This window comes from Melospiza melodia, chromosome 7, assembly GCF_035770615.1.
Source record: "Melospiza melodia melodia isolate bMelMel2 chromosome 7, bMelMel2.pri, whole genome shotgun sequence".
Classification (NCBI taxonomy): domain Eukaryota; kingdom Metazoa; phylum Chordata; class Aves; order Passeriformes; family Passerellidae; genus Melospiza; species Melospiza melodia.
This window is the reverse complement of record NC_086200.1, coordinates 28,279,219-28,293,194: the sequence shown is the minus strand read 5'-3', so window position 1 is coordinate 28,293,194 and position 13,976 is coordinate 28,279,219. Positions and strand designations below refer to the sequence as shown.

Genomic DNA, 13,976 nt, shown 5'->3' with positions numbered 1-13,976 from the left:
TACTTCTGACAAAACACTTGGCTGCTCCGCTCCCCCCTTGGCAGCCCCTGGGCTGCAGCCTGCAGCGCTGCCTTAGAGCGCGCTGAGCTCTGCCGTGCTCCGTGCCGGCGTCTCCTGCTCGGGGCTGCACCTTGCCCGGGGCTCCCAAATGTCAGACTCGCTGCTCAACCACTCCTGGCCATCGTTTTCCAAGCGCTGGAAGAAGAGATGGTCCTTTAAGCGAGGTAATGGCCTGTGGGGACAGGGGGCTGAGGGGGCTGTGGCAGGGACAGCTTGTGTTGGACTGAGCAGGTACCAAAGAACCCCGGGGGCACAGGCAGAGCTTGTTTGGAGGCGCCCCCTCTTCTCCCTGCATGGGACACAGCCTTAAGCGGTGGTTAACACTTTTCCTTGCATTTAATCTTCTTTTCAAGGCACATAACTGCCTCCAGGAGCTGGGTAATGGGTTAAATATCAGCCTTTTGGTTTTGTAATAAGTTTGTTTCGTGGCTGGCAGTGAGCTGGATGTCCCGGTGCTTGCAGACAGCTGTCTCTGCATGCTGCCTGGCCAGAGTTTGGTGTTTGAGCAGATGTGGGGGAAAAGACTCCTTGAGTCTTTCAGTGAGCCCCAGTGTCCGGAGCCCTGGCGGTTTGGGTGGCCCTGGCTGGGCTTCGCTGTGTCCAGCAGCAGGGCTGGGAAATGGCAGCAACTGGTGTCAACTGGCCTCATTTCTGCATGTGGTGCAGTGACTTGGAAAGAGGGAAGTGAGAGCCCCAGGAAGCAGGACATTTGCAGTCCTGGAGGAGCCAGACACTTGTGTCCTTGTGAGCAAACACTGCCTTCAGGCTGATGCTTTTGGGTACCTTTACCTGCAGCATCAGAGCTTCTGCTCCTCTTTCTCCTTTGTTATTCCCCACCCATTCCCTGTTCTCTTCTGGTGTGGATGTGCAGGAGACCAAGATCCAAAGTGAACAGTTTGGGGGAAGGTTAATTCAGAGCAGGATGCAGGGGGTCCTGCAGGCTCTGATGTGTGGTGAGCCCCAAGCCCCAGCTGGGTACCCCACTCCAGTCATGCCTGCTGGGGGGGTTGTGGGCTGGCTGGGATCACTCAGGTGAGCTGATTTCACTAACAAATGAATCAGCCTCACCGTGCTCCCAAGCACTGAGTGCTCTGCAGACAGCCCGGGTGCAGCCAGCTCCCTTCAGCAGGTGCTTGCAGAGCAGTTTGTCCTGTTGGGGCTTGTGCTTGGGCACAAAATGCTCAGGTCTCACTCAGCCCCTCTCCCACACTGATATTCTGTAGTGTGGCACTCGCTGGTCCATGTGGGCCCTTCCCTCAGTGCCCCCTGGAGCCACTGCAGGAACCTGCCCAGTGACCTGGAGGGAATCAGAGGGGCTGCAAACCCCTCAGCCCTGCTGAGAGACAGCAGGGAACTGTGCCAGCCCCCTGCTCCTCTGCCCTCCGTGCCCAAGAGCCTGGCCCCAGCAGTGTGGTGATAAGGCAGTGCCTCTGTACAGTGTGTTACAGTGTGGGACAGCTTATCTCCCCCTGCTCCTGCCCAGAGCCAATCCCACAGCTGCCAGGGCTGGCCAGGAGGGGCCCACACCAGGCAGGGGGCTGCACTTCAGCCCATCTTGGCACTGGGAGTTCACATTTACTTTCCAGAGGTTTTTCTCTATAGCTCTGCACACCCTGCAACAAGATACGTGAAGGGCAGCTGGTGCAGGGCCAGGAGGGCAGGGGTGGGTCAGGGAAAGGCGGAATCATTTTTATTTCATGTCTGTGATGCTCTCCATAGTTTCCCAACAGTCTCTATCCCTGACTGCTGGGAAATGCCCAGACATTCTTGTCTTTCCTTCCTCCTGTGATTGTTTCAGGGAGCAGAACTGCCCAGTGCCTTTGTCCTGCCATGTTTGGTGTGGTCTCTCCCCAGTGGGAATGCAGACAGTGTTTGATGTTGGAGGATGTGACTGGTGTGGCCAGAGCTCACATCCATGTTTTCCTCCACCGTGTCCCCTCCCAGCGCCAGCCTGGCTCCAGGGTCACTCGGGGACATGCAGCATCCTGCACCAAGCCAAGGGACAGGCAGGTGAGGGTGGGACACTGCTGGCAGGGCTTGTTCCAGTGCTGGTTGCTCTGGTGCTGTCACCTGCTGTGACACTTGTGGGGTGACCAGCCTGTCTGAGGGAAATCAGCACAGCCAGCTACAGGAAGGAGGGTTTGACCAAAGGTCTGAATTGGAATGATGAAAATCTCTGTTGGGATCCCAGTGGCCTTGGGCACGGTTAGAACAGCATGAAGCCTTCTTCCTTGAGCCAGAGCAGCTCAGCCAGCTGATCCTGCTGTCCCCGCAGCACCAAACCCCCTGAGACCATCCCAGAGTGTCACATGCCGTGGATGCCTGTCACTGCTTCCTTCCTCCCCACACAGCAGCCCAGAGTCATCATGTTTCACCCATGGGAAGCTCTGGCAAAGTGCAGGAACCATCCCAGCCCAGCAAGCGATGCTTCCTCTCCAGCTCTGCCCTGGGAATTCCTCTGAGGAGGCTGCTCCCTGCAGCAATAACCTTTTATGGTTTCCAGCCAGAGACGAATTAAGCAACTGCAATACCTAATCTGCTTAATGTTCTCCTAAAGCAAACAGCATTTGTTCTTGAAAGTGTCATTTTGTTATCCCATCTCCAGCTTCAGTTGAGGAAAGGTGACTGCTGCTGTCTGCCAGAGCCTGGGGGGCCAACATTCCCTGTCCCCTTGCCACCATGCTGGAGCCTGGCTCCTTCCAGACAGATTCAAGGGTGGAGTATGAGAGACTCAAGGTGCTCCAAAGTTTGCCACCTTTGCTGACACACTGGCGACCACCTTGACCATTGATGTGGGGATGTTCACAGCCCCCCAGCCCTGCCTCCTTCCTGTGTGCGCTCCATCCTCAAACTTCCTCACCCACCATCCCACAACCCGACGCCTGGAGGCATTTCTCCTCCATCACCCCCTTGCCCCTGCACGGTGCCAGCCCAGCCTGTGAAGAGGGAGCCCAGCAGTGCCTGGTGCTCACACATTGCCTAAAATGGTGTCCCCAGAGCAGCCACCCGCCCGCCTGAGCCTCGCTGCCCCGACCCCGCGCTCGCGGCGCCGCTGATTTATCGCGTGTTGAACCGAGTGTCTGAAGCCTCTGAGCAGAATTTAAGTCCTTTGGTGGGTCTGGACCAGGTCTGTTGACTGCAGCCCAGGCCTTGGCCAAATCCTGAGCCCTGCATGGCACAGGCAGAGCTCAGGGAATGTTTTCCAGCCTCTCAGGAGCTGACTCTGTTCCAGGGATCCACTTTAGGGCTGCATGGAGCTTGGTGCTGGCCCAGAGTAGCCTTGGCGGGATGGCTGGACACTGCTTGGGAGGAAAAAACTCCTTGTTTTAGTTAAACCTTCAGTCCAGGGCTCTGGCCTGTGTCAGGCCACAGCCCTTGTCAGCTCCTGCTGCCTCCCAGGGCTTTGCTGCTCTCTCCCTGGGGGTAGCTCACTGCTGAAGGGATGGCGAGAGCAGGGAATCTCCTTTTTCTTCCTTCCTTGGATTTGTAGGAGGGGAAGCACCCTCTGTCCTGGCCTCCCTGGGATGTTCCCCACCTCCTGGTTGCTCCCCATGGGTCCATTCTACCTTAGACATCATCCCAGCCTGTTTGGGGGCTTCAGTGGTTTTCACTGCCTGGGCAGACCCCAAGCACTGCCTGAGCTCTCACTGGTGAGAGTTTTGGCTGCTGTTTCCTACAAGCTCATGCCAAAGTCTGTTCTGGTTCAAGGGTGTATTAACTTCAAAATCCTGATTTTAGATTGCAAGCTGAATCCAGGTGCACTGAAGAAAGCAAAAGGTGATGTTTAATAGCTCACTAAATCTCTGCCAGTTGCAGATGCAGCTCAGGGATATCCTGGGCAAGAATTGGTCTATTCATTAAAAAATGTCATGTGAAGTAAATTTTACAGCCTTGCTAGAAAGCCTGTTTCAAATTTTCCCTGGTCTTGTAGCTAGAAACCCCTTAATTAAAATAGTGCCTTCAGAAGTGTTTTCTTTCTATATTATTTATAGTCCTTCACTTGAAACCATCACACACATTTGAACACACAAAATGCTCCTTAAAACAGAAAATCTGGCATCTGCAGTGTGCAGCAGGATCCAAGGAACAAACTTCCAAACTCTCCCTCACGTTTGCTGCCTTTTTTTAGTTGGCACCATGCAATTCCTGGCTGAATTGTGTAGCTTTATAATCCACAGCAGGATGCAGGCTTTCCAAGAGTGTGTTTTTTAACAATGTCTTCCTTACATTAATGTTTTTATGCTGGATTTTCCTGGAGTGTGATGGGTTTCTAGCAGTTTCCTGCTGGTTTTTCCCATTGGATAGATACAGCTGCTTGCAGTCTCTTGCTGTTCTCTGCATCTTCAGAGATCCACCACAGTGCTTCAGCCAACAGCCTGGCTTTTTTCCCTTTGCCTCAGCCTTTTGCCTCAGCTGTGTGTGTCTCCAAGGGATAAAAAGGTTCCATGAGTAATGCAATGGTTCAGGGGTTGTGGCTAAGGTTTACAGAGTGTCTCGCTCCACAGGAATGTGCTTCAGTCAGCTGCACCATTTATTGTACCACAAACACATCCAGGCCTTGGTTTGTTTCTCAGTGAGTTATCAGATGGAATATGGACACTCAGGCTCACACTCCTTGCCTGGGGAAAATCCAGAGGAGTGATCCAGAACCAGGAGAATGATGTGCTTCTGGTATTGCTCTGCATATTCAGGGTTGTCTGGAGCCACCAATTTGCCTCCTAGTATCCTTTATTACCCACCCACCCAGGAGTCTTTTATTCCTTACGGATAAAAATAAAACCACCATCAGTATTTTTATTCCTAGATTTCTGATTCAAAGGTCCATAATGTCAATAACAGACATCAAAATGTGCTTAATTCTTTTACTGTGGAAAAAGCCTCTGCAGCATAGGACACCCTATGAGGGTCTGGCTGGGACAGTGCAGGCCTGGTTTGTCCCCTTGCACATGCTGCAGGGATAAAGTTTCTGTAGAAGGATGAGGTTTCTGCTGGCAGGAAATCCCTGCACCAGGTTCCTACAGGATCAAGGCTGCTGTGGTCTGGAGATTGCCTGGCACTGCCTGTCTGTGAAGCAGCAGAGGGCACGTGGAGCATTTCAGTGCTGCCTGATGTCACCTGTAGGTGTGCAGCAGGTTTTCCATCCCTAACAGATGTCTGGGTACCTGCTGAGACCTTCTCTGTCTTGCAGGGTCTGACTGCAAGCCATGCTTACGGGAATTCACTGACCACCACAGCCCTGCCTTGGAGTATCCCACCCCCAAAAGCTTCCTCCCATCCCTGATTGCTGAGGATGATTCCTTCTGCACCAGCATGGCTGAAGAGAAGGCAAGTGTCCTCTTTGCTGCTGCTACCACCGTGCAAGGCAGAGGCCAGGGGCAGCAAACTGGGTGGCAGCATCACATCCAGAGGGGTTTGTGGTAAAGTAGGAGAGGGGGAAAGTGGTACTGATCCAGATTGTCAAGGAATACAAGGTTATGTTGCTGTGAGGGACAGCAGGGGAGGGTGACTATTAGAAAGTCACTTGCAAGTCTGGCTCTGCTCTGCACCCCAATTTCTGCACAGGGGGTATCCCCTTTGCAGGGTTGGTGTGGGGCTCTCAGAGAATTTGTGCTGCCTTTGCAGGAGGACTCATCTTCCACAGAGCTGGATGTGCCAGCAGCAGACTTGCACAGCAGCACGGAGGATCTCCTCTCAGACTCTGCTCTCCAAGGCACAGAGTATTACAAAGATCTGGGACTCCTGAGCCTGCCGTCTGCCAAAACAGCACCAGACACAGCAGCACAGCCAGAACAAGGATCCCAGACTGTGTCTGCCCTTCCCTCATTGGAAGAGAGACCAAGGGCTGTGAGCAAACTGTCTGTGGATGTTGCTTTTTCCAATCCCGTTTCCTGCTCGGTACGTTATGGCGAGGCCGACTGTCGTTTTCTGAACAAAGGCCACCTGTGCTCCTGTGCAGCCATGCCAGAGGGTGGTACCAGCACTTCTGAGCATCCTGCAGAGGCAGACAACGAGCTGGACCTGCAGGAGGCCCAGGATTCCTTCCCCACGCTGGTGAGATCGATGTCCACGTCCCGCAGGCACAGCTGGGAGAGCCCGGTGTCACCTGTGGACTGCAGACGCAGGTACGGCGGGACTGTGAGTGGTATTTGATGTACACAGTGCAGTGGGGGTGGGAGGCTGAGCACACACTGCCCACAGCTCCAGATGCTGCTGGGTGGTCTCCCTTGCCTGTCAGCATCTGCCAGAACAGCTGGACACCTGCTGCTCATGTTGGGCTTTAATGTCTTCTTGGAAGTAGGAAGACGCTCTTTTCCTGGTCTTTTCCATGGTGTTGGGGCTGAGAATCTGTTCAAGATTCCCTCCCTCTTTTCTGTCTGGAGGGAATCTTGAACAGCATCAGTTGCCCCGATGACCTCCATCCTCTGGCTCAAAGGGAATTTTTCCCATCAAAGAGGGATTAAGAGAGCTCTGTCAAATCCTTTTTCTTCTTGTCTGTGAGTTGGCTTGGTGGGGCCTTTGCCAGGCCTCTGCCCTCCACGTGGCTGCAGAGGAGGTTGTGTTTGTAGGTTGTGCTGAGTCTTGGCTGGGAGCAGAGGCAGGCCTGGCATTCCTGCCATCCTCTGCTCCTGCCACATGAATGCCTTGAGCTCCAGGTTCCTCCAGGAATGCTTTCCCTGCTGACAAATGTATTGATCTCCCAGCTGACTGGGATTTAGGTGCAAGCCAGCAAGGACTATTTTTATCTCTCCTCCTTATACGGTACCCTAAAATTATCTCAGCCTGAAATCTTGGCAGTCCTTTATCAAGCTCAGACTTTGGTTCTCAGACCCATTGTTGTGCCATGTGCCATGGATCATTCACAGTTTATGCTGCAGCAGGCACTGAGTAACGGTGGCACGGAGTGGCTGTCGGTGTCGGGGACACGTTCTGTCTCCTTGCTGGGTGATGGAGCACGTGTGAGCAGGAGGCCAGGGAAGGGGAATACACCCCACTGTTCCCTAAGCAAACATTTCCTGAAGCCTGCCTGTGGCAGCAGAATGAAGTGACAGTGATCTGCAGACAGAGCCCATGCAGAGACTAAGATTTTCCACTGAGCTTTATCCATCATTTTGCTTCTGTGTTGTCACTGCAACAGCACCTGGTGTGCAGGACGCTGAGGCACTGGCCCACCCCTCATTTCCTAGAAAATAATTTCTTTCCTTCCACAAATCTGGGCCCTGGTGGGAGCAGGATTTATGGCATGATGCCACAGTGGTGATGTGATAAACATCATCTGCCACTTCTAAATGCCCAGAGGGACTTTCCTGGATGGCAGCTGACAGGGCAGCAGCTCTGGGGCAGGCAGGACAGGCTGCTGCCAGGGTGGCTGCACAGTCTCAGGGGTTGCTAAGAGATCAGTGTGAGCCATCCAGCACTAAACATCCCGGGTGACCATGGAGCTGGGGACTCACTGGTGGCAGCCAGAGAAGCTGTTTTTAACAGGCTCAGGACTTGGGGTCCAGGCTGACATTTCCTGCCATTTCCTTTCCCTTTGCCTGCTGTGGGGACCCTCCTTGTCCCAATTGCAAGAGGTTGTTAGGACCACCCAGCCAGGGGCATTGCAGGGCTGTGCCATGCTGGGCACAGTGTGCCAGGTCTGCTCTGAGGCTTCTTCCTGCCCCCTGATTAGGTTCAGCCTGGATGTGACAGAGCTGGGCAGTGACCCAGAGCAGGACGATGTGGAGAAGAGGAGCCAGTCCTGCCTGCAGCCTCAAGCGTCCCTCCAGCTGCCCAGAGGGGAGCGGGGAGCCTGGAGCAGCAGCCGGGGTGGCACAGTGATCAAAGTGGAGATAGAGCCGCTGCGCCCAGACCTCGTGGCCACCCCCAGCCTGCAGGAGGTGGTGAGTGTGGAGGGCTGGGCACGGGGACAGCAGGGCAAGCTGAGGGTGCACAGAAGCAGCACACACAGGTGTCAGCTGCAGGCTGGATTCCTTCAATGGCAGAGTGGAACCAGGAGGTCTGCAGGAATCTCAGCAAGGATGGGCTTTTTCAGATAAACTGCCCCATCTTGTGGGATAAAGGCCTGGGAGCTGCCTGTACAGCCCTCTTTTCCCATTTATTTAGCTGGAATTTCCCTTCCTTTGTGCCTGCTGCCTCTTGTTCTGTCACTGCAGCTCTGAGAAGAGTCTGGCCCTATCTTCTCTTAATCAGGTAGTTGAAGATGGCAGTGTCACACCCCCCCCCCCCGCCCACACACACATCCCTTACACACTGCTTTGCTCTGGGGAAGACCTTTAGATTCAATTAATATTAAAAGGACAATTGGATCATGGTGCTGCATGTCCAGTAAAAGTGAGAAGTGCCTAAGAAGGTTTCAGGCATGAGTGTCACTTGCTCCAGCCTTCCTGAAGCCAAGAAACAGCTGGGCCTAATGGTCTCCTGCATCATAACTCTGACAAAACAAGAGGGAAAGGCTGAGGAGTCAGCTGTGATGGAGGCTCCCTTGGTGCAGAAAGCACAAAAGATTTCTGTGATTTTTACTTCTCCAGAAATGTGTCAGCAACGGGAAGAGACTGAGGTCCAAGTCTGTCCCATCAGCCTGTGAGACCATTGCCTCCCCCCAGATACCTCACAGTTTCAACACTTCTCTTCCAGCTGTGGAAGGTTGGTATAGACTTTGTGCCATTAAATGGGTTCAAAATGTGATTAAGAAGATAAAAATCTGGAGCTGTAGCCTCTGGAAGAGTGGACAGCCTCTGCTTTCCCTTCCACATGGTCCCAGGAGCTCCTGAAATACAAAGCCAAGCTGGATCTGGGTCTGGCCCTGGCTAACAGCACAGTCTCAGCTCAGACATGCCCATCCCCAGTGACACATTGCCACATAACCTCCCTGTGCCCAGTGCATTGGTCACTCCCTAATCAAGTCCCACCTGTGAGGACTGTCCCAGAGAAAAATGTGGTGATTTCAGAGCCTGGGAAGTGGAGGGGAGGCTGGCTGTCATGGGGAAGGGCTCTGGGGTGGTACCAGCTCCTCCCCTACTGCAAGCAGGACCCTCAGCAGCAAAAATACACACTGGGAAGGGGAGGAGTAACACAGAAAAGTGATCTGGCCTTCACTTCCCTCACAGAAATGTAGAGCAGAATCTCCTTCCCTAACTGCTCCTGGCATTTCCTCCTCACCAATCAAGGCAGAGTGGGAGCCCAGCACAATTAACAGGATCCAGTTGCAGAGATTGCAAAGTGGTGCTCTGCAAGGCAAACCAGGATCCCTGCTGATAACATTTTGTGTTCCAGGTGTTGAACCCCCTGCTCTGGAGATGCTGGAGAAGGACCACGTGTCCCCAGACCACGTGTAGGTATTGTCAGTCCTGGCTGGTTTGAGATGAGGGAGATTTTTGAGTGTATCTGAGCTACTGGGGATGCAACAGCAAAGGAGATCCCACTCTGTGCTGGGCCACAGCTGAGCAGTTGGTCATAAACCAGCACCTGAGGCTTTGTGGGGTGCAGAATGTCTGTACAAGGATATTTTCTAATCCCTTGCTTTTCTTTTAGGCTAATTGTCCAGAAGGTACTTCAGGAGCTGAAACATTACCATGGGTAAGTGAGTTTGGGACAGAGATGTGTGGGGAGGTCACAGGTGTGACTAAGACACACCTGGAAAAGGATTTGGTCCCTTGAGGGGCAAATACCCAGCATACCAGAATCACTGATTTATTCCAGTGAAACCAGGGTAGAATTGCCTGGAAAAGGGGCATTTTATGTACCTCCTCAGCATCTCTAAAAATGTTCCTGCCCCATGCAGAAAATAAAAGTTTCAGCTGACGCAAAAGTTCTGCTCTTGTGTTCTTTGCTGTGTCTGATGCCTTTTCCCTGCCCAGGGCGAAGCAGAGGGCTTGTGTGCAAGAAGGCAGCGATTCCTCCCAGCAGAACCTCACTTGGTTTGAGTTCCTGTCTAATGAGTAAGTGACACAGCGGGTGGCACAAACTTTGTGTTCTGAGAACTGATTTCGAGTCCTGTCCATCCAAGCTCTACTGCCCTGCTAATCCTGTGTGCAGGACACTGGTATCTGCAAGGGTTCAGCCAGGAGTGTGGTGCTGAACAAAACTGCACACATAGCTTGGAAGTTCAGCTCCTTATTTGCAAGTGTCTCATTAATAAGTGATATGGCTGATGCCAAACCAGATCCTCCAGGAGATGGAAAGCTCACATTTGTGGTCCTAAAGTAATGCTTCAATGAACTTCATCAGTGATCTCCCTAAGCTGGGATTGGTCAGTGAATTTCCCCTTTTTCACGGTATTTTGGTCTCCTTTCAGAAATGAGGACAGTGGGAAGAGCGATAAAGCAGAGAAAGGCACAAAGGTGATGCGACGTCTGAGTTCCCTGAGGAGCCGTGTCACTGGATCCTGGCAGAAGGATAAGGTGAGAGAGAGATGTTGAATTTGTGGAAGGAATTGTTAAATTCTTCAAGGAGAAAAGGGGATCTGACCATATGGAACAGTTAGCTGGATTGCTTTGGGATGGCTGAGGCCTCTATGTTGGCCAGCAGATGCACTGTGACCCCTAAAGCAGTAGTAGTGCATGGGACTGAGTGATGCCTGAATTCCAGCCCTCCTTGCTCCTGGGCATGTTCTGGATGCTCCTATGCTGCCCTGGCACTGTTGTGCACAGCAAGAAGAGTGCCTTGGCTGGGTGACTGCCTGGATCACTCTTTGTGGCAGGAGGAGCCCGCAGAGGGACAGCCAAGTGTGCCCTGCCCTTCATCACAAATGGACTTAGACTAGAGGGGCTGGCCTGAGCCTTGGGAAGGCATTTGGGAAAAGCACTGCATTCCCACTGTACCTGCTGCCCACCAGGTCTCTGCTTGTTTGTACAGTGGGGAAAGGAATGTGTGGGCACTGCAAGGCCTGTGACTGAGCTGTGTCCTTCTCTCCTTCCAGGGTAAGAACAAAGAGCAGCTCAAGGACAGAGAGAAGGAGAAAGAGACAAAGGAGACAAAAGAGAGGTGTAAAGATATCAATGGGCACCAGCTTGTGCCAGGAGTTTTCTCCAGTTGCACCAGCTGCTCACTGTGTGCCAAACCTCTTGGGAATAAAAGTGGTCTGCAGTGCCTGAGTGAGTATGGCTGTCACTGCCTGGCTCTGCCCCAGCCTGCACCCCCTGCCTGCCCTCCAGCCCAGGCCGTGCTCCTGCCTAAATCACCCCTGGATTGCCTCACTTCTCTGCCTGCCTCCACTCTACCCCACCACTCTGCTTGGCCTGGCTTGGTTGTTTCTCCAAATAGTCTAAATGATCTCTGAATCTTGCCTGGAAATACTTTTTCCTCATTTTCTTCGGCCACTTGACCATTTCCTGCCCCTTTCCCCCAAAGAGGGCTCCAGGTCAAATTTTCTTTTACTAATTTTTTTTATCATGAAGTTCTGCTTTGCCTGAACAAATAACCCAACTGCCTGAGTGCCGCTGGGTATTTCAGGCTGTTTTTCACAGCCTCAGTGATGTCTCAGCTCAGCATCTGCCCTTTGCATGTGCACAGGAATTTCTAGAGCATCCAAAATTTTATTAACTAACAAAAAGTCAAATGTTGCCTCCCAGGACATGCATGGGTGAGACTGGTGCTTTTCAGCTCTAAGTAGTGCCAGCATGCATGGGCCTCTGTGCTCCCACTGCATCCACTGAGGCATGGCTTTGGCTGACAAACCCTGTCCTTCCTCTTTGGGGCAGGTACTCAGGGCACTGAAGAATGATTTAATTCCCAAGGGATTGTCTGTGGGCAGAGAAAATTTTCTGGAAATGAAAGGATTGCTCTCTTTCTCCACCCTGTACCCTCAAGCAATGCTTGCTCTCTCAGAGGCTCTTAAGGTCAGTAAAACCTTTCTGGGCCATAAAGGGACTGATTGCCCTCAGACATGTGTGGTGAGAAATATATTTTCCCTTCAGGACAGCTGGAGGGAAACTGAAAAGGGGCACAGAGCTGGCTATAAGTGAATATTTTTCAGGCATTACAGCAAAAAGTAGGAAGCAGGGAGCTGAATAAGAATTTTGTGGATATTTAGAGAGAACAGAAATGTAATGGGAGGAGGCAGAGTTGTGCCTTGTCATTCCCGTGCGAGGAATCTCCCAGCCAGAGGCTCTGTTTGCAGTCCTGCATGCTGCTTTACAAAAATACCTTAACCGGGGAATATACAGACAGTCCTTGATACCCATGAGCATGGAGCCATGCTCTGTATGGCCTTGGGAACCATAGGGAATGGTTCCTTAACCTGGGAATATACAGACAGCCCTTGATACCCATGAGCATGGAGCCATGCTCTGTATGGCCTTAGGAACTCTGAGGGCATTTAGTGTGAGTGATTCTCCTCTGGACAACCCTATGGAGATCTGTGACCTGGAGTCGGAGCTAGCTGTTGAAATGAGAGTGTGGCTCAGCATGGCTTGTCCATCATAAATACACAGGGACTGTACATGAGTTATGGCAACTTTCACCTTGTTTTCCAGCCCTTCCATAAGGAATCTGTGTTATGTCTTGTGAACGTTCAGGAGAAAAGCTCTGAGGTGGCAGAGGCACTGGTTTGTGTTTGGGACTCTGTGACATTTCCTTTGGCTCTTGGCTGCCCAGGCTGCAGAGCAGCACAGCTTGTTTTGTAATGTTCCCTTTGCAGTGGCTTGAACCGAGGCTGAACAATCGGGCAAAGTTCTGAGATGTCTGTTAAAATTAATGGCCTGTCAGTGGTGAGAGATGGGCTGGGACTTGTGGTGTGACAGCTGATGGCCTGAGAGCGCCTATATTTGGATGATGCTGAGCTGAAACCTTTGCGAGCTGCTGCTGAGCTGGTAGTTGATATCAGCAGCTCCCGTTACTGCAGCTCGGAGCAGTGTGTGGGTTCTGACTAGTCCCTGACAGAGCTCTGGGACAGCAAGCTCCGTGGCCACCGGGAAGCTGGAGCAGCAGCCTACTTTTCAGAAGTGTGAGCAGCTCTGTCAGGCTCAGCCTGAGCCGTGGCTGCTGCCACGGTGTGAGAGCATTGGCAGCGCCTCTTGTTTTCTCCTCGTGGGCTCACATTTGACCATCCCCGCGCCTTGGCCCCCGGCCAGCCCTCGGCCCATCGCTGGTCAGGTGCTGCTGTTGCTGTTGTTGTCTCCGTGGTATTTTTAACTGCAGCACCACCACGTGGTCCGAGGCAAAACGGGCTCGTGGAAAACACAGGAAAAGATGGTGCTTACAGCAAGGGATAAGCTGGAGGGGGAGGAAGGATGGGAGAATGATTGCAAGCCTGAGATCTTTTCACTGTCCATTAGACACAAAAGGTCTGGTGACTTCCCTGGCTGTGATGAGCTGGCGGAGTGAGAGCTCTTCCTATTAGAGATACCAACAGTAGGAGGAATTCTGCATTTAAGTCAGAACAAAAAACCATTGTTCTGTTAGAAACATGTGTGAGCGGTGAAGGAAGTGGGCAGCTCGGATAGCCTGGTACATGGTAACTCATTTCTCTCTCCCACTGATTCCTCCCATCTGTCCTCACCCCACACACGCAGAGTCTCCCAGGGGAGAAGATGGCTGTGCTGTGTGTTGAGAGCAGCGATTCAGGAGAGTCTCTCACAGTCTCCCAGGGGAGAAGAAGGCTGTGCTGTGTGCTGAGAGCAGCGATTCAGGAGAGTCTCTCAGTCTCCCAGGGGAGAAGAAGGCTGTGCTGTGTGTTGAGAGCAGCGATTCAGGAGAGTCTCTCACAGTCTCCCAGGGGAGAAGAAGGCTGTGCTGTGTTGAGAGCAGCGATTCAGGAGAGTCTCTCACAGAGTCTCCCCGCAGGGGAGAAAAGGCTGTGCTGTGTGCTGAGAGTAGCGATTCAGGAGAGTCTCTGCAGCTCACAGATGTGTAGTTAGAAGCCTGGTAGGGATGAAAAACAAAGAAGAATGATTGCAGTCACAGGGATCTCAACAGCA

The 13,976-nt window shown here is 52.5% G+C and overlaps 1 protein-coding gene across 5 annotated transcripts in view; it reads left to right on the top strand.

Annotated features, from left to right (window-relative positions):
• Window positions 1–13,976, top strand: part of ARHGEF18 (Rho/Rac guanine nucleotide exchange factor 18) — a 52,047-nt gene that overhangs the window by 1,475 nt on the left and 36,596 nt on the right. For 3 of the 5 annotated variants that reach the window (XM_063160885.1, XM_063160886.1, XM_063160884.1), the window contains exons 1-10: window positions 89–224; window positions 5,249–5,385; window positions 5,683–6,182; window positions 7,730–7,940; window positions 8,589–8,703; window positions 9,334–9,391; window positions 9,592–9,636; window positions 9,918–9,998; window positions 10,355–10,460; window positions 10,979–11,153. In XM_063160885.1, the coding sequence (XP_063016955.1) occupies window positions 149–224; window positions 5,249–5,385; window positions 5,683–6,182; window positions 7,730–7,940; window positions 8,589–8,703; window positions 9,334–9,391; window positions 9,592–9,636; window positions 9,918–9,998; window positions 10,355–10,460; window positions 10,979–11,153 (1,504 nt within the window). In that variant the 5' untranslated portion in view covers window positions 89–148. Of the gene's footprint in view, window positions 1–88; window positions 225–5,248; window positions 5,386–5,682; window positions 6,183–7,729; window positions 7,941–8,588; window positions 8,704–9,333; window positions 9,392–9,591; window positions 9,637–9,917; window positions 9,999–10,354; window positions 10,462–10,978; window positions 11,154–13,976 lie in introns of those variants that run through there. The other 2 variants (XM_063160888.1, XM_063160887.1) reach the window with 2 other exon arrangements.